Raw genomic sequence first — 13726 nt, forward strand, 5'->3', positions numbered from 1 at the left:
GATACTCGAAAAACAAAAAAAACGAAAACAGAAACCGAACCGAAACAAAAACGCGGCGGACTGAACCTGCTTGGGGCGGTCCGGGGGAGAATAAGAAGTACTTGTGCCGACGCAAGCAGCAAGCAGCGCGAAGCAGCGCGCGGAAGACTGACTCGAAGAGTTTTGCCTCGCAGTGCGAGGGAGACAGAGCGACCAAAGCGACTCTCGGAAGCAGCCTCAGCGACCGGCACGGCTCGGCCGGTGCGGCGAGGGACTCGAAGCTCTGCAGTCCGGCCGGCCGGACGGCAGGACCTCGTGCATAATGATGACAAGCACGTCGGCCCTTTTAATCCGCCGCCAGCCACCGCCACCGCGCCGCCGCCGCCCTTCCCGGCACCGCTGTGTTCTCCGACTGTCCGCCCGGCCGGCCGTCGGACACAATAAGGTCAGGGGGCGTGCGCACAGTGTACGCGCAGTGCACACACAGGCCGCACACAAGCCACACCGACACAACAAACAGGCGAAAACATTATTACAACAAAACAGCTGCTCGCTCACAAAAGTGCGCTGCCCTTCACATTTTAGTGACGGCGCTGCAGGCGGCGGCGGGCCACGCGTGCTGCCCGCGGCGTGGGGGTACTAAGCTCGCGGTTCCCGCCGCGGCCGATCCCTTTCCCTCGAGTCTACGCTCCGCGCGGTGGGCTAGAAAACCGGTAGGGGCGGACGAAATTCTAGACGCGTTTCGAGCTACAGAGTCGCTAAATGGGACTCGAACCCACCGTGTGACCCCACCAATGGATTGCTCTCCGAACGAGGAATCCATTGGTGGGGTCACACGTCCGGTCCGCGTCCTGTTAAGTGACTCTGGAGCTCGAAACGCGTCCGGAGTTTCGACCGCCTCCGCCCACTGTGCTGTGCGGTCTGCACTCTCAGGGAATACACTCCCCGAGCTGGAGCCCGAGGTAACGAGCAAGGCCTTCACGGCCAGCGCGAGCGGTGCAGTCAAGTGACCGCCGAGAAGGACAAGGAGGGCAAGGTCGTCTCGGAGTCGTCTCGGAGCGAGCGAGCTCGAGAGGCGAGTCGGCGGCCTTGCGAGTCCGAGAAAAGGAGGAGCGGAGCGCCACGCAAATGTCATCATCTGGAGCCGAGCGTCGGAAAGCATCCTCGGCTTTCTCCCGTCGTTGTTTGGTGTTCAGGCCAAACGCAGGAACGGTCTTGCAAACGGGTCCGGTATTCCGCACAAAAATCAAAGGATCCACGCCATTTTTTTTCGGGGGTGGGTGACGGGGGAGGAGAAAGTTTTCATTCAACAATCCGCTTCGACCCATTCCCTCTCGATTTTCGAGTCTTTCTCGCTGAGCTGAGCCGAGTCTCGGCTCGGGTCCCTGGCCCCTCGCGGTGCGTGGTGGAAACTGACCTGCTGAAGAGCTCGATGTTGAAGAAGACGTACTCGCCGCTGTCCACCATGTTGAGCTCCTCGGCCGCCAGCATGATCTCCCGGACGGTGCTGGGGTTGGCGCACACCACCACGACTGCAACAAAACCGCACAGCGTCAGCACAAAGGGGCGGCCCGGGACGGCCTGGCCGCGGCGCGTGCTCACTCACACAGACACACACAGACACACACACGCACACACACACATTTCAAGGGCCACAAGATACAGCTGCAAGAAATGAGTCATCAAGTTTGTCAATGGATGACCGCGAGCGCGTTGTCGTGGTCGTCGGCCGTCTGTCTCTGTCCCACACACCGCGTCCGCTGCAACAAAACAAGGCAAGGTGAGGCTCGCAACGAGAGAGAGAGAGAGAGAGAGAGAGAGAGAGAGAGAGAGAGAGAGAGAGAGAGAGAGAGAGAGAGAGACAGACAGACAGACAGACAGACAGACAGACAGACAGACAGACAGAAAGGGGGGGGGATGAGATGATCCGTCCGGCCCGCCGCGGTGGAGCCTGCGAAGCCACCCGCAAACACGAAGACGGATCGGCAATCCCTGCCCAGGCCACCCAGCACACCGATTCCGAAAGTCGTTTTCGTCGCTCTGTCTCTCTCACTCCGAGACGGGACGACCCATGAGTGCGAGGGAGACGGAGCGACGAAAACGACTCTCGGAATGAGCCGGTAGGCTGTTGAGGCCTCGGCCGGCACGGCACGCACCGGCCGGCCGTGCTGTGTCCACCACCGTACCGAGGGGAGGGGGGGGGGAAGAAAAGAAACGGAAATCGGCGGACCGAGGGGCAGGCCCGGGCTAGAGCCCTGGACTGGCCGGCTGGATGTGCTTTTTGAAATTGCCAAATTGGATTAGCGGAGCGTGAGGATGCGGCCGAGTGGAGGGTTGGCAAGAACGAAGGAGGTTGGCACCGTCGACAGTGGGGTGGAAGCAGTAGTAGTACCCGAGTCAAGGGGGCCGCCGCTTGGGGGAGGGGGGCATACACACACCACACACACAGACCTTTTAAACGAAAGTCCATTATATTGTCAGAAGGGACGGCTGGCGGGGCGCGTATTGCCAAGGTGTGACGGCCAGCTTTTTTCGGCGCGCATGTGAAAACTTGTAAAATTGTTTGAAACCAAAATGTAAATCCGATTTGAACAGGCTGTCGAAGCCTCGCCCACGAACCTTGACGCCGCCGCGCAGCACGACAGGAGGGGCGCGGGAGGGGAGGGGGCCCCGCCACGCGTCAGCGCGCCGGCCGCGTCCGGTCGTCCGTGAACTTGATGGTTCGCTCGTGAGGCTTCGGGAGGAATTCACTTATTGCACTCTTCCCAGATATATTTCACTCAACATGGCGCCTCGCGTCGCCTCGCGTCGCCTCGCGCCTCGCGCGACAGCCGGTGATATTGAACCGTGCCGGGAAAGGGACGCGGCGAACGGCACGGCGCGCAGCGCAGCCCGGCATTCGTTTTGCACGAGTCAAAGAATGACCTCTTTTTCTTGTTCAGTTCAGCCGGGACCCTTGAGCCTCTAAAATCTCGCAGGCCTTTCGCTGATCTGCCTGCCACTTTTTCCTACAAAATGCCGCGGCCCGTGTTATTACAGCGCGCCCCCTCGGGGCCCAGGGCACCGCCAGGGCACTGCCAGGGCACTGCGCCCCACCCCCTCGGGGCCCGCGCCCCTTCCAGCCACTTAAGCCACTTATTTCAGTGTCTTAAAAGAGGGGAGCGGCAGCCCCCCGCCCCGCCCCGCCCGGCCCGCCCGGCCCGCCGCGCCGCGAGGTGTGAAATATGAGCACTAACCGCCTCATCACCGCCAGTCCCTTTGCACACATCCACTCGCGTAAGCCCGGCGCGTGCATTTTTCAGCCCACCTGCCCTCAGCCTCAGCAGCGGCGCGCCCGGGGGCCCTCCACCCAAAGCTTACAGCCCGCAGCCCAGCCCGCGGCCCGGAGCCCCACTGCCGGAAAGCGGGAGGCAAGGAGCAGGAGGCGCGACAACAACAGGGGAGGAAATAACAGCAGGGGGCCTCGAGACTGACAATGTTGACGGCGCGACAACCTGAGCCTGTCCGTGGTAGTGGCTCCCCGTGTCAACATTTACCCTCAACTTACGACCGCTTTTCAGGCCATCGTCGGTCCCTCTCTCTAGTTTGTGTGCTTTTTTCCCTCTCCTGTTTTTGGCCTCTTTCTCTCCAGTGACCGACCACTCGCCGGTCCGCCCGTGTCGCGTTTCACGCTGCCATGCGGATCCCCCTCGGATCCCCCGCGTTTGGCCGCTTTGCCCCGCCTCTGCCCGCGTGTGGGAGAGAGTCTGTCTGTCCGTCTGCTCGCTTCGCCCCGACTCTGCCCGCGTGTGGGAGAGAGTCTGTCTGTCTGTCCGTCTGCTCGCTTCGCCCCGACTCTGCCCGCGTGCGGGAGAGAGTCTGTCTGTCTGTCCGTCTGCTCGCTTCGCCCCGACTCTGCCCGCGTGTGGGAGAGAGTCTGTCTGTCTGTCCGTCTGCTCGCTTCGCCCCGACTCTGCCCGCGTGTGGGAGAGAGTCTGTCTGTCTGTCTGTCTGTCCGTCTGCTCGCTTCGCCCCGACTCTGCCCGCGTGTGGGAGAGAGTCTGTCTGTCTGTCCGTCTGCTCGCTTCGCCCCGACTCTGCCCGCGTGTGGGAGAGAGTCTGTCTGTCTGTCCGTCTGCTCGCTTCGCCCCGACTCTGCCCGCGTGTGGGAGAGAGTCTGTCTGTCTGTACGTCTGCCTGTCCGCCTGCTCGCTTCGCGGAAAAGCCTTTTCCGAAAAACAGGCGATGTCAAACAGGTAAATGCGTTATACGGCCTGGCAAAGTATCGCAGCGGCGCCAAAGTGAAAACGTGAAAACACAAAACGAAAAAGGAAGAACGAGGAATTTTTTAAATGCCTTGGGCGATGGAGAAAGAGTGAGAGAGCGACAAGGGGCCGCGCGGTCGGACCCATTCAGGGGAAAAGGGCAGTACATCACCAGGTGCCACGACAGAGTTGGGAATCTGCTATGCATTGAGAGCCGTGAACAAAGCGTACCGAGATATGATGAACCGATATGGTCGAGGGACGCGGCGCGGCCGGCCCGGCCCCGGGAGAGCTGCAGGCGAGGCCAGGCCGGCGGACTCCATTTAATCTTTCACCTCCAAAACGGCAGATAAAATGCCGTCCGTCCCAAAGTTTATCCATTAGAGCCCGAGGGGGGCTCCCGAGAGAAAGACGGCGGAGGGGGGCAGGGCTCGCACATTCACGGAAACAAGTTAATTTCAAGGGAGCCCGGTTTGAGGGACAGCAGAGCGATGCGTGCGCCACGCCGTCTCGGTCGCTGCACGCCACTGGGGGGAGAAAAAGGGGGGGGGGGTCTTGCCGCCACGACCACCTCAAAGGGAATGAGCAATGGGAATGACCCCCTCCACTCGTACCCTCCAGCCTCCCGCGCGCGCAAGTTCGAAACCTCGCGGCGTCGCTGCAAATTTCTTTTCCCCCTCCCTGCGAACGCGGCCCTCGGGTCGGCCTGGAAAAGTCGTGGCGGCGCGACGAGACCACTGTTCGGAAACGCCCCGCAGGTCAGTCGACGACAACGCGCCCGCGCGTTTATTCCAGGGCCCTGCCTCTGAGGCGGGGCGGGGCGGGGCGGGGCGGGGCGGGGCGGGGCGGGGCGCGCCAACATTTGAACGACACAACAAGGCAAGGCGAGGCGAGGCGGGTGCGCAGGGCCCTGCTGGCAGTACCGCTGCGCTGTGCACACTCGGGCGCATTAATCAGAGGCCGAGTGAGTTTGCCGAGGGCTTACAGTGCCGCACAACTTCACTGTCACCGCGAGGCTGGCGGGGGCGAGGGGGGGAAGGGGAAGGGGGCGTGAGCAAACACCTCCGTCAAAGCCAGTTATACCAATGGAAGCCGTTGGTACAGTACCGCACCACGGCGCCGCGCGGGCAGGGCGGGGCAGGGCGTGGGCGCGGCGGACAGACGCACGGGCACACCTCTTTAACTTGACCCGCTCGAACGTACCGGGAACGGGGACCGACGGGGCGACCGACGGGGACCGTGAGGCAAACGGTGGGCGAGCCGCGCGGGGAGGGGGCGGGCACGCCGGGCAGGGCTTTTAGCGCCACGCCGAAACCCGCGCCGACGAAAATGGACGCATGAATAAATGGCTAACTTGGCGATGAGACGGAAAAGTCGGCAAGCGTCATGGTTCCCAGCGGCGCCCTGCTCCTGGCCGCCGCCACGGCACTTCTGTCTGTCTTTCTGTCCGTCCGTCCGTGTGTCTGTCTGTCTGTCTGTCTGTCTGTCCTGCCTGTCTGTCTGTCTGTCTGTCCGTGCGTCTGTCTGTCGGTCGCTCTGGCCCTCGCTCTCGCTCTTTCTCGCTCACTCCCCCGCGAGGCACTCGAGTGAAAGGGCCCGCCGCACGCGGGAAGTGAAAGTCGGCCAAAGTGAAAGGAATTACGAAGGGGGAGCGGCATTGGCGGCGGGTGCGGCGGCGCACCAACTTTGTATCGCGGGCCGGAAGGGCATTAAAACGCGCCGTCCGTCTTGATCCGTTACTGCGTTACTGCGTTAGTGCGGCGCAACAAGTGCCATGCCCAGTGTGGCGGTGTGGCGGCGTGGCCCGGCATGGCCGCGCCGGCCGCGGTGCAACAGGTTTGTATAGTCTTTGTGCGGCTGCCCCGAGCTGCCCTGCGCTGCCCTGCGCTGCCCTCGAAGCACGGCTAATTATTAAACTGGCCGGGCCTCGCATCCCTCGCATTCAATCCGAGCCCCGGCCGCTCGGGGCCGCTCGGGGCCGCTCGGGGCCGCTCGGGGCCGCGCTACACGTGCGGCGCGCCGGGCACTGTAACTGGAACCCGACCCGACCCGACCCGCGGCCGCCGGCCTTGATTTGCACCAAATCACAACACAAACTGCCTGTCGGCCTGCCTGCCTGCCAGCCTGCCGGGCCCGCCGGCCTGAAGGGGAATGGGCCTGGCCTAGCCTCGGGGCGCAAATTAGCGACATTCATCTCCGTGCAGGAAACACGTAACACCACCAAGGCGGCCAAGGCCGCGAGGACGGTCGCCCTGCGCGCTGTCTGGCGGGCTGCCTACACTGTCGGCCCTGCAGGGGGGAGGGGTGCCCCACCACGCACCTACACTCTAAATGTAGGGTGTCCAGAAACTGGGCGCCTTTGTCGTCTGCTCCACTTTTTAGGGTGCCAAATGTCGCCCAGTTTCTGGGCACCTTTGTCGCCTAGTCTCGGGGTGGGCAAACCATTAGGGAACCTGCCTTCACCCATGGCTCAGCAGCGACTAAGGTGCCAAAGGTGCCCAGACTCTGGGCACCTTAGTCACCCAGGAACTAGACATCTGTGCATGCTCTACCATGGGAGAGGGCCGGTTTCTGCATGATTAGTCCACCCCGAGACTGGGCGACAAAGGTGCCCAGAAACTGGGCGACATTTGGCACAGAGCCTGCGATCGGGTGGGTAAGGCGGCCGAGCGCTACCCGGCCGGCCTGGCACTCTTTGACTTGCTCACCCGGCCACAGCCGGCCCATACCCAGACCCAGACCCACCCGCTGTTGAGGTGACCGGGTAACGCGCTACCCACCACGGGTGAACAGACCCAGCGTGCCGACGACGGCTCGACCCGAGCCCAGCGCGGCCCGCTGCCGTCGCCGGCGAGGCAGGCGGCAGTCAGCGAGCCGCCAGTCGACACAGCTGTCTCTCTCGCACTCGTTGGCTGCTTATGGGAGTGAGAGAGCGAGATGCCACTCGCCTGACGCCCGTCAGTCGCTTGGCGCGGCTGTGGTTGGTTTTGCCTCGCCGTCGGCGCTGTGGCTCGTCGATCGGGCGCTGGTCGCCGCCGCTGGCTGCTACGTGTGAGTGTGTGTGTGTGTGTCAGTCTAGGTCGGGCCGGCCAGCGCCGACTGAACCTGTGCTCGCACCGGGTAAGAGCGCTCGCCCGGCCGGGGACGGCGGGTGAGAACGCGGCAGCTTACCCACCCGATCGCAGGCTCTGATTTGGCACCCTAAAAAGTGGGGCAGGCGACAAAGGCGCCCAGTTTCTGGGCACCCCATATTTAGAGTGTAGATAACCAGCAGAAAGGGTAGGCAGAGGTCATACTTTCCCCGAAGGCAAAAAGTGCTACTCCCCCCGCCCCCTCGAAGGCCGCGTCTGGGTGTCTCCCCGCCGAGCGAGCAACGCGGCGAGCGGCGGCTTCCGGGCCGCGAAAAAGACGGAGCATAGCAGCAGCGAGGCCCGGCCCGGCCCGCCGAATCCCATTCCCGTTTTGAGGTACGAGAAGCGACGAGAAAGGATCCGGGCGAGAACGGCGAGAATGCAGAGGGGCTCCCCCAGCAGTGAGGCGCGGCGCGGCGGCGCGGCGGCGGCAGCGCCTCTCCACTCCCATTGTGCCGCGCGCTCCCATCTCGGCGTCTCGACGGGGCGAGGGCGGAAACAGAGAGGCTTCATTACGGAGAGCCGGTTAGAGAGGCAGGTGACTCTCATCGGCACGCGGAATGCACGCGGCCGCGGCCCCATCCACTTAGCCGAACCGCTCTCTGCGCGCCCCGCCGCGCCCCGCCGCCACCGAGGGCCTGGCCGGGCCTGGGCCGACCCCGGCCGACCCGGCAACTCGATTACCCGTGGCATATTCAACATCCGGCCGCTTTAGATCCAGGATCCTCGGCGCCCTCGGCGCCTCTGAGTGAATGTGTGTGTGTGTGGTCTCTGTCTGTCTGTCTGTCTGTCTGTCTCTCTCTCTCTCTCTCGGCGGAGAGCGAGCCGACCTCGCCGGCATGTATAATGTGTATCAGCCCTCCATGGAGCCAGGCGGTCGCATAGACGACATAAAGGTATACAAGTGACATTACTGACATTAGGTTGATACGCACACAGCAACGCAAACACACAAACCCTCTCCCCCTCACCAACACGTGGAGACCACACACACACAAATACACCACGTATGCACCGCAAACAAGCCTCCCCCCACCCCCGCACACACACACGCACCAGCATCACCACCAAAGAGATTGCACCGTGCACCGTTGCAGTAGCAAAAAGCTCGTTTTCATGCGGTCAGATATATTAAGTCGCAAAATGGGGCCGCGCTGGCCCCCAGTGGCCGACTGTGGCCCGTCCCTCGTAAAACGAACAAATTAAAACTTGTATAGTTTTTATTAGTTTTTTAGTAAATTTTGTTAAATTTTAAAAATTGAATTAAATTTGACTAAACTTAAGTACTTTTAATTAATTTTCATTTGCAAAACTAGAATTTGTTAATCTTTGTAAGCTGCATTTATTAAATTTAATTTAAGATTTAATCAAAGCAGCTTACAAAGATTAACAAATTCTAGTTTTGCAAATTAAAATTAATTAAAAATACTTAAGTTTAGTCAAATTTAATTCAATTTTTAAAATTTAACAAAATTTACTAAAAAACTAATAAAAACTATACAAGTTTTAATTTGTTCGTTTTACGAGGGGTGGCTGGAGTATCTATCGGCCCGTTGTGCTGCGGGGCGGGCGGCATTGCCAGGCCAAGTCGCTCTTAGCCAAGTCAAGTGCGAGTGAGGCGGCCAGGTCGTCGTCCCCGTCGGGGCGTTGGCGGTGCGGGGGCGGCCTGGCCTGGCCCGGCTCACCGACGGCACTCGGCCGCTTCACGCTGGAAGGAACAATCTCCGCCTCCCACCGGAACGGCATATTTTAATTGGCAGAAGCGTCGAAAAAGAAAAGGGAAAACATAAGATGAGGCAGCAACGCCAGGCAGAGTTTGCCTACTTTGTTGAACGCGCCCTGTTCACCCGTGATCTCCTACGTCCGAACGGCCAACAACGGCACAGAGATGGCCGCCACACCTGGACCCGTCCGATTAAAAATGAACAGACAACTTAAAGCTGCTCGTGCGAAAGCACACGGAATTTTTCGAACGAGAGGCACAAATTCGTCTCGCCGTTGTCATGCAGGCGGTGCGGCCGATTTAGCGGCTGGAAGGCGAGGCGCTGAGTGGTCTCGGCCTCGAGCGCGCATCGCGCAGCCGAGCGCGGCAAAGCTGCAGACTCTCAAGTTATAACGACGGCGCGGCGGGACGGGGATGTCGTCGAGGATGATCACAAGCACGACGAGGAGGCCGACGGCGAGGACAAAGGCCCGGCGGTACCGATGATCCCCTGCCAGCCCACGGCGGCCACGGCGGCCACGGCGGCCACGGCGGCTGGCATAGAAATGGGGGTCCCGGCCGCACGGCACGGCACGGCACGGCGGCGCCAGTTGGGTGCTCCGCCGCTCCGTCCGTTTCCATGGCAACCGGGCAGAAAAGGAACAGCCTAGCGGGTGCCCCGCCCCGCCCCGCCCCGCCCTGCGCCGCGCGCCCCTCGCCCGGCGAAAAAGGTACACGCTGTCATTGCTTTCATGCACAAGGAAGAGGATTGGCATCAGATCTAATTACCGTCACTCCCCCCGGAAAAGAAGGAGGGGAAGGGGTCAGCGAGGGGGTGGCGTGGGGGCAGCGTGGCCCCCAGCGCGCCGCGGAGCCTCGCGGAGCCCCTGGGCGGCGGGCCCGCCCGGCGCGTTGGGTGCCCGGCGGGTGGCCTACGCCGCGCTTGGCGGGCGCCCTGGCTGCCGGCCCGCCGGCCCCGCCTCCCGACTGCTGGACCGCCGCGCAGTCGCGCACCTCGCAGTGGCGGCGCCGGGCGCGGGACTCTCTCCCTGACCTTCGCGGACGAGGCGGACGAGGCGGGCGGGACTCCATTCGCGCGGAAAGGCGACACGGTCGACACGGTGCTGTGGGCCAATTCCGCCTTCTCTCTCTTAAAGGAATATTGTCGAGTTCCCTCTCCATCTGGAGGGCCCCGCCCCGCCCCGCCCAGGACCAAGCCGGCGCGGCACGGCGCGGCAGCGCGGCGCGGCACGGCGCGGGGCAGATATTAAGGGAACGAGTAAATCATTGGTGAAATACGGCGGAGCGGCGCCGCGGCGCGCCGACCGGGAACATTACCAAATGAAACGGGGCGGGGTGAGGCGGCAGCCACGGCGAGTGGGACCGACTGCCTTTGCGACGACGGCGAGGACGAGCAGGCCGAGGCCGCGGGGGAGGTAGCACGACGCCGGCCTTGAAGGCGCCTGCAAGGTCCTCGACGAGCCGCTAATTGTGGTGACAGCGGCGGCGGGCAGCATCGCCGACCGCGCTCGCCCTCCCTCCGCCGCCTGGCATTACTATGCCAGGAAAGAGACGCCGAGCCAGGCCGAGCCGCAGTGCAGAATGCGGTCAGACTGCCTTGCCATGCGCCGCGCGTCCGCACTTACACTGGGTAAGGAGTGCACAGGGCACACGTCGGTACGCGGAGTACATGGAATACACGGCGTACCGCCGCGGGGGCCGCCGTGCCGTGCCGCGCCGCGCCGAGCCGTCAGACAGCGAGAGGCAGCGCGGGGGCCGTGGCACTACTGGGAAATACACACGTCACATGAGCATGCCGTGTGGCCGTGGCGTGGGCGAGGTCTCCCTCCGGGGTTTAGAAGCAATCTCTGCCAGTTAGGGGAGGGGGTGGGTGCCGCGCCTCATGACCCCAGCCAGGTGCGTCGTGCCGTCGACGGGCAGGTGCACACGGGGCACACGCCGCGCGTACCGGCACACACTCATCATGTCCGTGTTTGAGACGGCCCCACGCAGCAGCCCCAGGGCCAGCCCCAGGGCCAGCCCCGCAGCGCGCACAACAAATGGGTGGGCGGCGCTGACACTGACGGACAGAGCAGCCCGACAAAAGGCGCACGACGGACCGCCGGGCCGGGCCGGGCGGGCAATGGTGCGAGCGCGGTGCGGTCCATCTCCTCGGCGATACCCCGCGCGGCCGCGCCGAGGCCGTCAAGGCCTTCAGGGCCGTCGGGGCGCCGGGGCCGTCAGGGGCGTATCGCAAAGACAGAGCACATCACTCATCGCCACTCTTGGAAATGCAACACTGCCACTGCCAGCGGCACAGCCACGCCACTGCCACGGCACTGCCGGAGAGAGCCTCCTCCATTTGGCCGCGAGCTTCCCCTTCCAGCAAGTGCGCTTTGCTCGCTCTGCTTGCCGCCGTGCCGAGATGCCGGGATACATTGTCTGGCCGGCAACTCCCAAGGCAGCGCAGAAAAGGAAAGGCAAAAGTTGCGCGCAGCGCCGCGCCCCGCAGCTTGGCTGCACCTTGCTTTGCTTTGCTTGGAAACATGAACAGGGAACAGGGCGCGGCGCGTCGCCTTGCCAGGCCAGGCCAAGGAAGACCGGCGGCACCAGCCAGCGGCCGGTCTGAAAGTTTGTAACTCGTCCTGAAATACGACTAACCACTCGGGGGCTCGTAATCCTGGACCAGGCGTGGCGTGGCGCTGAAGTTGAGTTAATTTGCCTCACGTTTTCACGTTTTCACCACGTGCTGCGGGGCCGGGGGCGGGCTGCCGCCGGGGGGCGGATAGGGCAGGGCAGGCACCCTTTTTTCCTTTTTTTAAAAAAGCAGAAAAATGAAAAAATAAAAACTTCATTTTATTTAAAATGTTGACGCACAGCCCCCTCCGGGCGTGAGGCAGGCGGTGCACGGCGTGGCGCGGAAATCCCCCACCTGACAGTGATGCATTACGACGAGTACTTCATGAAGGGGAATCAATCCATCGCCCGGCCCGGGGCCTCAGCCTGGCCTCAGCGCGTCCTCGGCGGCGCGCCGACAACAAACGAGCTAAACGAGCAAACGCGATAACGTCATTCCAAACTCGGCAGTCATTTCACGCGCTCCGCACAACTTCCTTGCGCCGCTCGACTAGCTTTGCCGATTCCGTTCAGGCCTGCCTGCGCCGTTGTGTACGCCGCACGCGCCCCGCGGTGGTAGGCCTGCCGCCTGCCGCCGCCCGCACTCACACCGAGGGACGAGTTTAGGAGGAGCAGGCGCGGCGATGTGGCAAACGTTGCCTACCAACATAGGGAGCGACTTTTGCCTACCTATTCAGCCCCCCTTCCCCCCTATCCACGCGCCTGTCACACACACACACACGCCGAGCTCTCTCTCTCTCTCTCTCTCTCTCTCTCTCTCTCTCTCTCTCTCTCTCTCTCTCTCTCTCTCTCTCTCTCTCTCTCTCTCTCTCTCTCTCTCCTCTCTCTCTCTCTCTCTCTCTCTCACACACACACACACACACACACAGACACACAGACTGACGGGGTGAGGGTGACGCGGCCCCCATTGGCATCATCCCGCCTCGTCACGGCGAGCGCGTTGCGGTGCGCGGTGCGCGCGAGAGGCGAGAGGCGGGACCGCAGCCAGGCGAAGCGCGCGGCCAGGCTGGCCGTACTCACTCCTGGCCTTGCCGGTGACGTAGACCAGGTGCTCGCGGAGCTTCTCGGGGTCCGCCGTGTTCTCGTTGAAGTTGTGGTGCACGGGCGTGGAGTTGAGCGCCTTGTAGACCGCCGCCCCGGTGAAGTAGCACGGCGAGTTGCCCTGCGAGCTTCCGACCTGGAGGAAAAAAGGAAAAGAAAGAGACAGCTTCAATTACTCCATCTCTTTCATCAGGGAAAACAACGTTAATTAAGGTTTAAAACTGCGTGTCGGACTGGAGAAAGCTTGTTCGACTCCCCGTCCCCTCCTTTCTCGACCCTCGGACTTTTTCTCCTCATACAAGGAAAAAAAACGCGGTGACGATGCTTACCTCGTTGTTGTGGAAAAGCAGACCCACCACCTTCCAGCCGAACTCGTGCAGGATGCCCTTCATGGTCTCGCCGACCAGGCCGAACGAGCCCTGCATGCGCGTCAGCACGGGGAAGTTCTCCTTGTAGGCGAAGTTCTCGGCCTGGCCGCCGCCCGTCAGCACCGGGATGTTCCACACGGACGAGTACCGCACCACGGGCGCGATGACGTAGTCGCAGATCGGGCCAAAGAAGGCGTCTGGAACACACACAGGGACACTGTCAGGAGGTCGCATAGCGCGTGCTGCGCGCCCCAGGCCGCTCCAGGCCGCGGAGCGACGCTCTTTTAAGAGGGGAACGCCACCGCGTCTCTCTTTTAAAGCAGCCTGCTGCTTCCTCCACCGAGGGAAACGACACGGCAGGCTGACAAGTGGAGGCCCCGCCCCGCCCCGCCCCGCCCCGCCGCCTGCTGCGCCTCGGCATATGTTTCCCAGGCCCTGGGCGCGGCCCTGGCGCGGCCCGCAGATCATGTAGAGCAGCAGCCAGGCCACCGCAAGCGCGCTCCGCTCCGCACGCTCCGCACCGCGGCGATATTGGACGGGCTGGGCCGGGCTCGGGGAATTCAAATCGCGCCGCACGGCCCAGCGGCCCAGCGGCCCGGCGGGACGCCATCGCTGCCGCTGCAA

General features: G+C 62.7%; 1 protein-coding gene across 1 annotated transcript in view; it reads right to left on the reverse strand.

Moving 5' to 3' along the window:
- The window catches only part of LOC117641188 (atrial natriuretic peptide receptor 1), a 91744-nt gene that overhangs the window by 67216 nt on the left and 10802 nt on the right, over positions 1–13726 (reverse strand). The window contains 3 exon segments of the mRNA XM_034378333.1: positions 1397–1511; positions 12714–12870; positions 13064–13299. Coding sequence (XP_034234224.1) covers positions 1397–1511; positions 12714–12870; positions 13064–13299 — 508 coding nt within the window.

Source organism: Thrips palmi, unplaced genomic scaffold, assembly GCF_012932325.1.
Source record: "Thrips palmi isolate BJ-2018 unplaced genomic scaffold, TpBJ-2018v1 HiC_scaffold_15, whole genome shotgun sequence".
In the NCBI taxonomy this organism is placed as follows: Eukaryota; Metazoa; Arthropoda; class Insecta; order Thysanoptera; family Thripidae; genus Thrips; species Thrips palmi.